At 36.4% G+C, this 14,272-nt stretch overlaps 1 protein-coding gene across 1 annotated transcript; it reads left to right on the top strand.

The window, feature by feature from the left end:
• Positions 1 to 1,851: 1,851 nt before the first annotated feature.
• LOC142623658 (F-box protein At5g49610) lies at positions 1,852 to 3,564 on the top strand. Its single transcript, XM_075797096.1, has one exon. It carries the CDS (start codon positions 2,224 to 2,226, stop codon positions 3,301 to 3,303), a length of 1,080 nt encoding a protein of 359 aa, XP_075653211.1. The 5' UTR covers positions 1,852 to 2,223; the 3' UTR covers positions 3,304 to 3,564.
• The last annotated feature ends 10,708 nt before the right edge of the window (positions 3,565 to 14,272 follow it).

The raw sequence follows: 14,272 nt of genomic DNA, 5'->3' as shown, positions 1-14,272 counted from the left end.
AACCAATGAGTTGATGGGCAATCTTGAAGGAATGCTCATAACAAGCCAAAAACAGTAGATGAAGTCCTAGGGGTAAAAGGGAAAAATCTCATCAGATCAACTCACTATAAAAAGGGGAGAAGCTCCTAAGGGGGGAACCCATGGTAAAAGAGCAATAAGCACTTAAGGGAGGCACTTAGAGAGAGAGAGAGAGAGAGAGAGAGAGAGAGAGGGACCCAAGAAAAGGACTAAAAGGGGAACAACCCACGACAAGAGAGTAGTAAGAAACTAAGAGTAAAAAGAACGGAGAGAAAAGAAGAAAGAAAGTGGTAAAAAGAAGAGAGAAAATACGACAAGGATAGGGGCATGCATTAATAGACTATCTTTTCCCTTCCTTTTAGAAAACCCGCTCTTTAAAGTCCCCCAAAAGTAGTAGTCAGTAGCCATTTAAGCCTATTCTTCAAAATGTACAATTTTGATGGCAAAAGCCTATGACAAGGTTGTTCAAGTTGGAGTTTGGGTTCCTTCTTGGTTTACTTATTCTATGGGAAGATTCAATATTTGATTTTGATTGTAAATATATATGATTTCACTCATTAGAACTTATATCTTCTGTATTTAGTCATTTTGCTGTAGCACATTTTTATCATGTTTGCTGCATCAATTGTCTTGTTGTGGTAGCTTTACTTGCTGTACTAGTTATTATGTTGTAGCACATTTTTATTATATTTACCGTGTTAGCTATTATACTAGCTAAACCTTTTCTGCTGAAGCTTTCTTATTTTTTTGTTATTACGTGTTTTACTTTTGACACACTAATCATTATCCTACCGTAAGCATATATGCATATACATTGTTTCTCATGTTCTGCAAAAATATATTTTATATATGTATATGTGAATACATATAAGTGTATTTACGAATATATGTATGCATATATTTGAGAATATGCTAACCCATGTAAACTAACATTTGCTTAATTGGTATTTTTTTTGGATTTTAGATTTGTTTATGTGCAGGAAATAGAAAAGTATTTATGCAGTAAAAAATGAAGAGTAATCATTCACGTTGCAGAAAAGTGCAAACAGTTTTACTGCACAACAGAAGGTTTTACTGCATAGTAGAAAACTTTACTGCGCAGCAGAAGGTTTTACTGCACAGTAGGAAGCTTTATTGCACTGCAGAAAGTTTTATTGCGCAATAGAATGTTTTATTGCACAGCAGAAAGTTTTACTACATAGCAGAAAGTTTTACTGCACAGTAGAAAAGTCGGTCTTGTGGCAGAAACTAGAGAAAAGTTCATTCTACAGCAAAATCAGAGGATAAGCTCACTTTGTAGCGTCTTCCCTTAGACTTTAGACTCAATGTTTGCGCACAAACTGACAGCAACAGAATAGTACTTTGGATCCCATTCCGCGAAGCGCCAGACCCAACTTTCTTCTTAGAAAAAGCTTAGACTAAGTATTGTTCAATAATATCAAGACACGTGTCTAAGGTACAAGAAACATAAAAAGAACCTTCAATAGACTTTTATACCAAAATTCAACTGCCTAGCAAAAAAGAGTGAATGACTTCATTGGGAATTCTACAACCCACTGATAACAGGACCTTTTATTTTATTCGAGCAAATGGGATGAAATCTATTGAGCCCATTGGCCATATATTCCTTTGATATTCAACTCTTGATGCCTTACCTCATCACAGTTTGTGGCCCATTAGCCAACGTGATGAGGGCCTATAAGCCCATTTGTCCTCTCAAATTAATTCACAACCGTCAATCAATTCGGTCATAGTTTCTCAAAAAAAAAAAAAAAAAATCGGTCATAAAATCAATACTAATATATTCATTTTACACTCGCATATTCTCTCTTCACATCCTCTCTGTCTGTCTGTGTCTCTCTCTCTCTCTACACCCAAATCCAATTTTCTTAAACAACACCGAGCCTCTCGGTCTCTCTCAGAACTCATTGATCAAGGAAAAAAGAGCCTCTCAATCTCTCTCAGAACTCATTGATCAAGGAAAAAAAATACTATATAAATAAAACATTAAAACTGTCGAAGAAGAACAAAAGGCCAAAAGTGAATGCCCCACTTTTGGATTCACTTGCTTCAAAATGAGATTTCACGGAATACCCATCTCGAAATTTTCATCTGGTAAGCGAATCTCAGACTTTTTCTATTGATTTTCCCATCTGGGTGTCTCAAATTGTACTTTGTTTTCTGTATAAAAATTGATGAATTGTGATGAATTCGGTAAAAGATGGGTTTTTCCCGGACGAAGTTATTTTTCAAATCCTTGCAAGACTGCCTGTGAAGTCTCTATTCAGAACCAAAACTGTGTGTAAACTTTGGTTCAGATTGTCCTCTGACAAGTACTTCATTCAGCTCTATAATGAAGTGTCTGTTAGGAACCCAATGGTACTGGTTGAGGTTTCTGAGGTATCAGAATCGAAATCTAGTTTGATCTGTGTTGATAATTTGAGGGGTGTGTCTGAAATTTCGTTAGATTTCTTGAATGATAGGGTTAAGATTAGAGCCTCTTGTAATGGATTGTTGTGTTGCTCTAGCATCCCTGATAAGGGTGTGTACTATGTATGCAATCCTATGACTAGGGAGTTTAGGTTGCTTCCAAAGAGTAGAGAGAGGCCTGTGACAAGGTTTTACCCTGATGGTGAGGCCTCACTGGTTGGTTTGGCATGCAATTTGTGGACTCAGAAGTTTAATGTTGTGTTAGCGGGTTATCATCGATCTTTTGGTCATAGGTCGGATGGAACTTTTATATGTTTTGTGTTTGATTCGGAGTCGAATAAATGGAGAAAGTTTATGTCTATTCAAGATTATCATTTTACGCATATGAATAGAAATCAGGTTGTATTTGTCAATGGCTCATTGCATTGGTTGACGGGTAGTTCATGTATTCTTGTGCTTGATTTGGATTGTGACATATGGAGGAAGATGTCATTGCCTGACAAATTGGGCCATGGTTCTGGGAATAGGATTTATATGTTGGAATTGGATAGTTGCTTGTCCTTGATTGAGATATCAGATTCGTGGATGAATATATGGGTTTTGAAAGATTATGTGAGAGAAGAATGGGATTTGGCTGATAGGGTGAGTCTTAGATGTATAAGAGGACTTGTGCCGGGGATTTTCCCAATAAGTCAGACAAGTGAATATGTTTTTCTAGCAACTCATAAGCAGGTATTGGTGTATCAGCGAAAGAATCGAGTGTGGAAAGAAATGTACTCTGTGAAGAATGGCAGTACACTCCCATTGTGGTTCTCGGCACATGCATTTAGGAGCACAATATTATCTTGTCATTAAGATGTGGATTCCATCTGCCTAGCTACTGTACATAAAATTCTTATTGCAAGCAATGCTGTTCAATTGACTGGTTGTATTTGTCAAAAATTAGATTTTTTTTACTTCTGTTGTATAAACTTTTCAGTTTAAGTTGTTGCCTCTGGCTGGGTTCTTGTCCCTCTTGTTGTGAAAAGTAATGAGGCTTGTTTTTTTATTGGATTCATAAATTGACTTTTCTTTATTCTCACCTGGAAAGAAAAATAGAAGATATTCTTTGTGAAATGCTATTGCTTTGATTATTTTTACTCTTGATCTTAGCCAAAAGGCCAAGAAAGGTATTGATTATTACTACTCATGGTGCATATTTCTGACTTGTTTTCATGTTTTGGATGGTGATGCTGCTTGTATCTTTCTCTAAGCCTACTCAATTCATTTCCACTTGACAAACATCCATGTATTTGACTTAGCATAGACAACAGTGATTTTAAGTAAATAAGCTGACTAACTTGAAAAAGTTAGGTTATTTGCTTGAAGCCACTTTTTGACTGTACAGTTTTAAGCAAATAAGATTTGGCCAAGATGGGAGTGTTTCCTTTTCAAGGTTTTCATGGAACATCAAGTTCCAATATTTGCACTTCTTGAGGCTTTGATCTTCATATTGCATTGTAGGCTGTAATGAACAAGTTGTTTATGAATAGCTCTAGCTCGGTCATGAAAAAGGCTTGTTTATATTCATTTGTTTAGCAAATAAGCCAAGTTCAAAATATAATAGGGTAAATTACAATAACCTACCTTGAGGTTTGGGGTAGTACCAAACGCACCCAAGAATTTTTAAAAATGACCAATTTGGTCCTTAAACACTAACACCGTTTGTGCACCATCTATTAATTCATTCTATTTCATCTTTTACGTTTTTTCTTTCCTTTGCTCTGTCGCTTTGCTCTTTCTTCTCCACACCAGAAAATCTCTCTCTCTCTCTCTCTCTCTCTCTCAAGCCAAGCCATAAGGTTTTAGACTCAGCAAAGCACCAACAAACTCTGCCACCAGAATGGTTTCGGAGTCGATTTACCCATAAATCTCACACCATACGCTTTCGTTTAAAGTTGGGTGGTTCGACCACTATCTAGAAGGATGGTGGACTACGATTGCTAGGTAGCAATGAGTGGTGGTCGGCAGTTGCAAGATCACAGTCTGGTGGAGCTCGCTGCCATGAGTATGAGTTTAAATTTTTAATTTTGATTTGGGTTTGTTTGGGTTTGGGTGTGAATCATATGATGTTGGATAGTTGGAATTGTTTGGGTTTGAGGAGAATGAGTGGATAGTGATAGGTGGTGCCGTGGTGGACGGCAGTTTCTGGGTCACACAATGGTCTTTGTTATGGGTCTAGGTTATGTTTTGAAATGTTTTTTTATTTGGGTGTGTTTGAGGTTTGATGTTGGATGGTTGAGTTGATCCATGTTTGATTGTCTTGTGTGATGCTGGATCCAATTGGGTTGATCTTGGTTTGATCATTGATGTAGTGAGGATTTTGTTTTTTTTTTTCTTTGAATGTTCTGCAATTTTTTCCCCAAGTGAAACTGTGTATGATTTTGGAAAGTGGATATTGGTTTAATGAGATTTTCTTTTGAATTTTGCTTAAATACATGGTTGTCTATAGACTGTAGATCCTTTGGATATTGATTTGAGCTTGAGAGTGAGTGAGAGAGAGGCGTTTATGTTATAAGCAAAGAGGAGAGAATGAAGAATACAAAATGAACTAAAAAAAATTGTTTGGAAGAAAATGAACAAACGGCATTACATGCTGTTGGTATTCAAGGACCACGTTGGTCATTTTTTAAAACTTTTGGATGTGCTTGGGATTACCCTAAACCTTAAGGTAGGCTACTGTAATTTACCCAATATAATAATATGTTTGTGAAAAACTTACGGACATAACGTCTGATTTAACTATATTAATATTATATTTTTATATGTATATTTGTCTAAGGGAATATTAATATATTCTTGAAATTGGATGGTATCTTGTCTAAATATACTTAGGTTTATATGATATCAAATTGTTGATTGTAGTTTATTGATAATATAAACAATTCATTTGTAGTAAAAATTCATAGATTTGTGAAGGACTAAAGTATTTTAGTCATGATTTTTCTATATATGGAAAAAAAATCTAGTAGCTCGTGAACAAATTTGAGCCTGTTATGCAAGAAAATGAATCAAGCTTAAACATGCAATTTTGTTTGATAGTAAGTTTGAGATCGATTCATGTTCAAAATAAAATTAAATGACCAAATCTGAATTTTTTATACTCGGTTGAGCTTGTTTACATCGCTAACATGCATATGTGCACCATTAGATCTGATCTTTGCCTTTTGCGTATGTGTGCACCGTCACTAGCCACCAGGCCTAGTCTTTGCCTTTTGCTCTCCGAGTTGTTTATTAACTTCTCTCTTTCTCATTCAAAAGTTATGACCGAATCTTCATTTTTTTGAATAAATTACTCGCTGGTAAATACTCTATTATGAAACTTCTAATAAAAGTTTAGTCATAGCTTATTAGTGAAATGAGTTTGATTGACGAGTCAGGTCTTTATCAATGAGTCTATTTATATTTAAATTTTTGGGGGTAAATTTCATAAACCTACTCTGAGGTTTGTGATAATACCAACTAGATTTAAAACATTTTAAAACCCATCACTTTGGTTCTCAAAAGACAACTTTGTCCCTATCAGCCAAACACCGTGACTTTCATTTTCTCTTCTTCCTCTTCTTTTCTATCTTGTTCCTTTCCCCTTATTCTCCCTCTATTCTCTGAGTTCTCTTTCTCAAAAGCTCTCTCTAACCTCAGGCTAATTGTTTAGCAAATCTTGCCATAAATCAATTTTATTTGGGTGGTTATAATCCCTAACAGCCAAACACCGTTACTTTCATAATACCCTTTACAAATAATCCCAAAGTACCAGAAAGATCAGCATAGTAACAATACCAAAATCTCTGAAGCCATAAAAAACAACATCAAAATCTCTACGAAAAAAAATAAAAAATCTCTAAAAAAAAGCACAAAAAATGTCTTTCAAAACCAATAGAAACCCAAAAAAACCTAGCAAAAATCCAAGCCAAACAACACACAAATACCTTTGTAAATTCCTAATGAAATCTCCTAAAAATCCCAACAAAATCCCAAAAAAAACCAACAAAAATCCCAGCTAAACAACATAGAAAACCAGCACAATCCCAACCATCTTCATAAGAGAAACTAGAAAAAACGCACCATATCAGAAGATCGGCCATGCCGCGATCCACAACGCCACTGCGAGAGTCAGTTGAAGGCAAGATCTAGATCAAAGCACCACCACCACTACTACGTAGGTTTCGATCTTAGAGAGAGGGATGAGAGTTCGTTGACGGCGTTGATTGCGGTGGGAATCGAGAAGATCCTTGCATGGTGGTGTTGCTGATATCGGTGACCAAGCCATGAGTTTCACCAGGGCTAAGATTCAGTTAGAGAGAGTTTTGTGGAAGAGAACTCAGATAACAGAGAGAGAAGAAGGGGAAAGGAACAAGACAAAAAAAAAAAAGAAAAAAAAAGAGGAAAATGAGAAAAATGAAATTAATGGTGTTTAGTTGTCAGGGACAAAGTTGTCTTTTGAGGACCAAATGGGTGGATTTTAGTCGGGCTGTCTAGACCCGACCGGAGCCCGACAACCCGGCCAAACCGCCCGACGCCGACCCGAAGGTCCAGTTGGTCGGCGGCGGGTTTCCGTTCTCAAAGATCAACACCGGCAGGTCGAGTGGCGGGTTTGCATCTCCAAAACCTGAGCAACCCGAACCCAACCGAAGCTACAAAAAAATTCGTCCAAATCCTGCAAAAACAAGCTAGATCCAGCGAGATCTCAACTAGATCTGGCTAGATTTGGTGGGATTTAGCCAGATCCGGCCAAATTCCAGCAATTTCTAGCCAAAAAAATGCAGATTTCAGAAAAAGAAAAAAAAAAAAAGGCGTAAATGTACTTTTAGTCCATACATTTTAGGGCTCTTTCTATTTTGGTCCCTACATTTTATTTTTACCACTTTTAGTCCCTAAACCAATTAACACGTGACATTTAAGTCCTTACTGTCACTTAACTAACAGAAAATGCTGACGTGGCTAACGGCACAGTAAAATAATAATTAAAAAATCTATTTTGACATTAAAAAATTGCCACGTCAGCGTTTAAATTAATTTTAAATAAAAAAAATTAAAAACAAAATTAATCTTGTGCTTTGTTTCTCAAAAAAAAAAAAAAACTTGTGCTCTCGAATTTCGTGCCCAAATCAAAGTTCTCGAATATCGTCTTTAACAAAAAGCAAAAAAAAAACCCAACTTTACTCTACAACTATACATGATTGGTCTATAATTTTCAAGTTTCTTTTCACAAACTGTGATTTGTTGAAAGATATGGGTTACAAAGCTTGGAAGATGGGTAGGACCGACCCAAGAAAGATTGTGTTCTCAGCAAAAATGGGTTTGGCTTTGACTCTCATTTCGCTGCTGATTTTTTTGAAAGAACTGATCAAAGACCTTAGCCGATACTCTGTCTGGGCTATTCTTACTGTTGTTGTGGTCTTTGAGTTTAGTATAGGTACGCCGCTTTCTCCTCTTTTTTTTTTTTTCTTAAAATAAAATAATTCAGTTTGTCTAAATCTAAAAATTAGTACTTTTCTTTTCTTTTCTTTTTTTGCATGTGGGTCTTAATTTTTTTTTTGTGAATGTGGTTGAATCAGCTTAAGTGGTCAAATCTCTTGTGTTTGGGATCGGAGAAAGCAAAGCGAAGTGAAGAGAGAGAGCAACGTAGCTTTTTCGATAGGAATCTCGGTCCGGTTCCGTCTCGGTGGAAGGGAGCTTGTTGGTGGGTGCTGGGTTCGATTGGGTTCGTTGGTTGGGATTGCAAGGTTTGTTGTTGTTGTTGGTTTGATCGGTGTGGGTTTGTTGTTGTTGGTTTGGGTGTGGTTTGTTGTTGTTGGTTTGGTGTGGTTCGGTCTGATCTATTTTATTGTTGTTGATGTTCATGTTCTTGATTCTGGGTTTGATGTTCATGTTCTTAATTCTGGGTTTGTTGTTCTTTGATGTTCATCTTCTTGATTCTGAGTTTGATGTTCATGTTCTTGATTCTGGATTTGTTGTTGTTCATGTTCATGTTCAATTTTTTGTTTTTAATTTTTTTTATTTAATTAAAATTAATTTAAACATTGACGTGGCAATTTTTTAATGCCAAAATAGATTTTTTTAATTATTATTTTACTGTGCCGTTAGTCACGTCAGCATTTTTGGTTAGTTGGGTGACGGTAAGGACTTAAATGTCACGCGTTAATTTGTTTAGGGACTAAAAGTGGTAAAAATAAAATATAGGGACCAAAATAGAAAAAATCCTAAAATGTAGGGACTAAAAAGTGCATTTACACCAAAATAATAATCCAGTTTTCGGCGTGATTTTTCCAGTTTCCAGCGATAGTTTCCAATTTCCGGCAACTATTTTTTTGTTTCCAGATTTCGATGCCTTTTTTAATTCCGGCAACCGACCCACCCGACCGACGCTAACCATCACCCGAAACCGAACCGACTGATTTTTCCAGTGGTCGGTTTTGGGTTACTCCGCCCTCCACCCGACATCGCGCGGGTCGGGTCCGGGTTGGGTCGAAAACCAACCCGGCTCGACCCGTGGATAGCCCTAGATTTTAGAATGTTTTGGACCTAGTTGGTATTATCACAAACCTCAAGGTAGGTTTGTGAAATTTACCCAATTTTTTTTTATACATATTCTAGTAAGATCCTCAAAACACATGTGCCTCTCTCAGCACTCTTATCACTGCCCTTCAATCATTTGGTTAAATGTGTACAAAAACAAGGATGTGGGTGAAAAAGTGTGTGGAAAAAAGTGTAATGTTGTTTAAAAACTGAAAATGAGTTGTTAAACAACTCTACCAAATAGTGCTATATCCCAACATTGTAAATACAAAACAATTTCAATAATTTGGCGGAAATATAGTATACCTATTATCAAACTGGTGCACATAATCCTTGGCCAAAATGGGTAAGTGCCCGCTTTTTAGAAAACAATTTAGCAATTTGTCTCTCTTTTCAAACTATTTAGCAAAATGCCCTTCTTTTGGAACTTGATTTTAACAAAATTGAGTTCTATGTAAAACTCGATATCCTCAAAATCGAGTTCTATGTGTTTTTTTAAGTAAAACTCGACATTAGCACTATTGAGTTCCACTTAAATTTTCAAACAAATTCAAGTGTGTAGAAGTTAACATTGCTAATATAGAGTTACACCTGTAATTTGATTTTGTTAAAATCGAGTTTCAAAATCTAGGAAATTTTGCTAGATAGTTTCAAAACATGGGCATTTTGCTAAATTGTTTTCCCAAAATTGGCATTTTTTACATTTTGGCCCATAATTCCCCATGGAATGATGGAAAATGTTCCATTAAAAATTCCAAAGAGTTTCAGTTTGTTATAGTGGTTTTGGAGAATTTCATGTATTGATGGGTTTTAGTTTTGGTCGGTACCAACTATTAGTTTTGTTTAATGGAATTTGCAAAACAATAAAGTTATTTTGGTATACCTCAGGCTTGCAATGAGTTTTGTGTGGATATATTTTTGTATAATGATGCATTTTTATGAAATTAAATTGAGTTTACGAAGAGATATATATGCTCATATTCGTATCTTTTTTTGTGTGTGTGGATATTTTAATAGTTACAATGAGGAAAAGGAGTTTTGAATACCAAATATCTTCATTGAAAACACCAAAAATATCTCCTTGGATATTTTTGTCCTTATTCCCAAGATCCAAGGCCTTAAGGCGCTAGGTAATTATAGACCCATTAGCTTGTGTAACACAGTCTACAAAATTTTGACAAAGATTGTAGTAGCTAGATTGAGGTTGAATCTTGATAAGCTTATCTCTCCCCTCCAAACAGCTTTTGTTTTGGGAAGGAAGAGCATTGATAATGCTATAATAATGCAGGAAATCATCCACACCCCAGTAAGAAGAGGGGGGGGGGGTATATGGCATTAAAAATTGATTTGGAGAAGGTGTATGATAAGCTAGAGTGGAGTTTTGTTAGAGATATGCTAATCAGAGAAAATCTGCCAGTGGATTTTATTGATATCATTATGAGTTGTGTGACTATAGTTTCTACTTCTGTTGTGTTTAATGGAGAAGCCCTGAACCAGATATATCCTTCTAGAGGGATAAGACAAGGGGATCCCCTATCCCCATATTTGTTCATCCTTTGCATGGATTTCCTTGGCCAGCTCATAGAGGAAAAATGCTATGCTAATCTTTGGAATCCAGTTAAGGCCTCTCAAAGTGGGCCTGCCTTTTCCCACTTGCCCTTTGCGGATGACCTGGTCTTTTTTGCTAGAGCAGACTATGTTAATTGTGGCACCATCAAAGATGTTCTGGATGAGTCTTGCAAAATGTCGAGGCAAACAGGTAGTGAAGCAAAATCTAGAGTGTATTTCTCTCCTAATATGGATAGGGATACTAGGGAATCTTTTTGTGACATCCTTGGGTTTGCTTCCACTTCGTTCCTTGGTAAATATTTGGGTATTCCTATTAAACAGCCTGTGTGTCGTCCCAAGATTATAACTTTATTCTAGATAGAGTGAAACAAAAATTAGCAGGATGGAAAGCTAATATGCTCTCATTGGCAAGTCGCTCTATTCTTATCCAAGCTTCCTCAGCGGCAATCCCTTCTTATGTTATGCAATGTGCTTATGTTCTAGGGAGAATTCTAGATGGTATAGATCAAGTGAATTGAAATTTCCTATGGGGTACTTCAGAAACTCAAAAAAGAATCCATTGGGTTGGATGGCAAAAGATGACTAAATCTAAGAAGGAAGGTGGTCTTGGGTTGTAAACAGCAAAGGGTAGAAATATGGCTCTTCTTGCTAAGCTTAACTGGAGGCTCCATACAGAGTAAGAAGTGCCATGGGCCAAAGTCCTAAGACTAAAATACTGCAACAACAGAAGAATTAACGCCAACAATGCTGATAGGCTCGTGTTCTTAGATTTGGGCATGAATTAAAAAAGATAGGGAAGTCTTCAACAAGGGCAGCATGTGGTTGGTAGGAAGGGATAGTAATTTAAATTTTTGGTGTGGTAATTGGACAAATAAGGGCCCTATTAGTCATCCAATTCATGGCCCCCTAACCCAAGAAGCAACCCATTGGAAGGTAAAAGACATAATGCTAGATTCTGGTTTGGATTAGGGTCGTTTTCCCTTTGACTTTCCCACTGAAATTAAGTCAATAATCCAAGCTACTCCTCTTTCAATCACAAGCAGAGGAAGTGACAGGCTAGCTTGGGTGGGCAACTCGAGAGGTAGCTTTGATGTAAAGAGTGCCTACAAAATTGCTGTGGACACCATTTCAACCACTCATTTCTCTGCTGGCTGGATATGGAAAGTGGTGACGTTGCCTAGAATGAAAACTTTTCTTTGGAGGTGTGTGCTTAACAGTATTGGAGTGAAGGTCTGCCTTGCAAGGAGGGGAGTTGTGGATGAGGATGCTTGCCCCATCTACCATGGAGGTTCGAAATAAGTCCTACATGCTTTGTGAGACTGCCCTCGGGTTAAGCCTGTGTGGATGCAGCTGGAAATTAAGGAGACAAATCAAACCTTTTGAAGGAGCAACCTTCAGCAGTGGCTGGATATGAATGGTAGAGTTAGTAGTAGTTATCTCCCTGGTAAACCCCTATGGAAAATGCTCTTTCCTTTTGCTATTTGGGTTATTTGGAAAAGCAGGAACCATGCCATGTTCTCTAGGAAAGCTCAAAATGTAAACTTGGTTGATGAAATAGTTAACCAAACGTTTGGATTCATACATTGCATGCACTCCCCAAGAAGCCCAGTCAGTATGATGGTCAAAAGAATTCGTTGGGTGAAACCTCAAGAAGGTTGGATGAAGCTAAACGCTGATGGATCTTCTGCTGGCAATCCGAGTCTAGCTGGTTGTGGGGGCATTGTGAGAGATAATCATGGCAGGTGGATTTCAGGATCTTCCAGGCATATCGAGACAACTAACAGTTTTGTGGCCGAACTATGGGGCCTCAGGGACGGGTTAATGCTTTGTTGCAACCTTAATATTCTATCTCTTGTTGTTGAACTTGATGCCAAAGCTATTGTGGATGTCTTATGTAGATCAGACTATGTAAATTCGGGATGATTGCAGGCTGCTAGTTTCCCAGTTTCATCGGATTCAGTTTAACCATTCCTATCAGGGAGTGAATCCGTGTGCAAATGTGCTCACTAAAATGGGATCTGATTAGGACCTAGATTTTATTTTCTTTGATAGTCCGCTTATGGATGTTTCTAATGTTTTTGAGCAAAACCTCAATGGTATGTACTTTAACACGTTGTGTCCTAAATTGCTGTAGCTCCTTAGTTTTCTTTCAAGGAATCATCTTTAACAAAAAAAAAAAAAAAAACCAAAAGTACCAATTGAGTTATAGAACTCTTAGACAATATTCATATCAATTTAACTACTGAAACGAGGACCAAAACGACATCTTTATGATTTTGATATATCCACCAAATGAAGCCATTGTGCATGCATGATGATGGGTAGGTAACCAATATAAAAAACTATGAATAGAGTTCGGCCTGTTTTGAGGGCCGGCATAGTCTATTCAAACTTCAACCTCTAAGCAGTAGACTTCCTCTTTGGGGGCCAAACTTAAAAAAAAAAAAAAGTTTACAGTACTACTCTAGACTTTGGTTAGCCTTTTTTTTCAAAGGTGAGCCCCCTTGTTCCTATTAGTTTGGGCGTCAGTCAACATCATTTTCGGTTAGTGTGGGACCTTTAGGTGTACTCAGTGCTTTAGAGTCCAGACTTTTAGGGTCCGTTAGTTTGGGGTGAAAATAGAGAGGATGGAAAATGGAGAGAGGAAAATAGGGTGGAAAATGTTGTTTTCCATTGTTCAGTTGGAGAAGAAAAATAGGAAGGAAAGAAAACCTAGGAGAAAGTTTTCTCTCCAGGTCTACATTATTTTCCTCCCAAATCGGGAGGAAAATCTGGGGAGAAAAGTGCTATAGTAACACTTTTACAAAAATACTCTCTTCTCACATTTTTTTTCAACGTGACCTGATCTATTTTTTTTTTCAACGTTCTCTTCTCTCTCTCTCTCTTTTTTTTTTTCAACATGACCTGATCTATTTTTTTTCAACATTCTCTTCTCTCTTTTTTTTTCTTTTTTTTTTTTCAACGTGACCTGATTTATTTTTTTTCAACGTGACCTGATTTGGTAACCACCTTTTTGCTGGTTACAAAATCCTTTGACCAATTAAATTTATATGTACACTATTATAATTTTTACATTATAATAATATAAATTTATATATATGATATGATAAATTTTATATTATGTAATGAGTACAAATAAATCTATTTCTTACATATTATTTAACAAGGGTATAATAGTCAATTTATATAAATTACATTTGTCATCCTTTCCTTTTTCTCTCCAACCAAACAAAAGAGTTTTCTACCCTCCCACTTTTCCACTCCTCTAACCAAACACACAAGAGGGAAAACTAAATATTTTCCATTCTCCCACAATTTTTCATCCTCCCACTTTTCACTCCTCTAACCAAACGGACCCTTAGAGTCCCTTAGTCAAAATTTGGGCATTGGATAGTTTTTCTTTTTTGTTGTACTCAAGAACACCACTTCCACTATGGACAAATAAAATTTTATAATAATTGATCAACATATGAATGGCAGAGGATTAGCATGGATAAAAAAATTTGTGTGAAAATTAAAAAAAAAATATTATGAAATACTATAAATAGCGAGAATTAGGTCCAAATTTATATTAATTACAGTTTTTATTTTTGAGAAAGAAAATTAATTACAGTTATTAACCAAATTTTATTAAGACATTTTGAAAATTCCATAAACTAATAATGTAAAAGATTGAATTTGAGATCATCACGTCCCA

The sequence above is a fragment of the Castanea sativa genome, chromosome 2 (genome assembly GCF_040712315.1).
Source record: "Castanea sativa cultivar Marrone di Chiusa Pesio chromosome 2, ASM4071231v1".
NCBI classification, from domain to species: Eukaryota; Viridiplantae; Streptophyta; class Magnoliopsida; order Fagales; family Fagaceae; genus Castanea; species Castanea sativa.
Note: the sequence above shows the minus strand (reverse complement) of the source record. Positions and strands in the feature narration are given on the sequence as shown.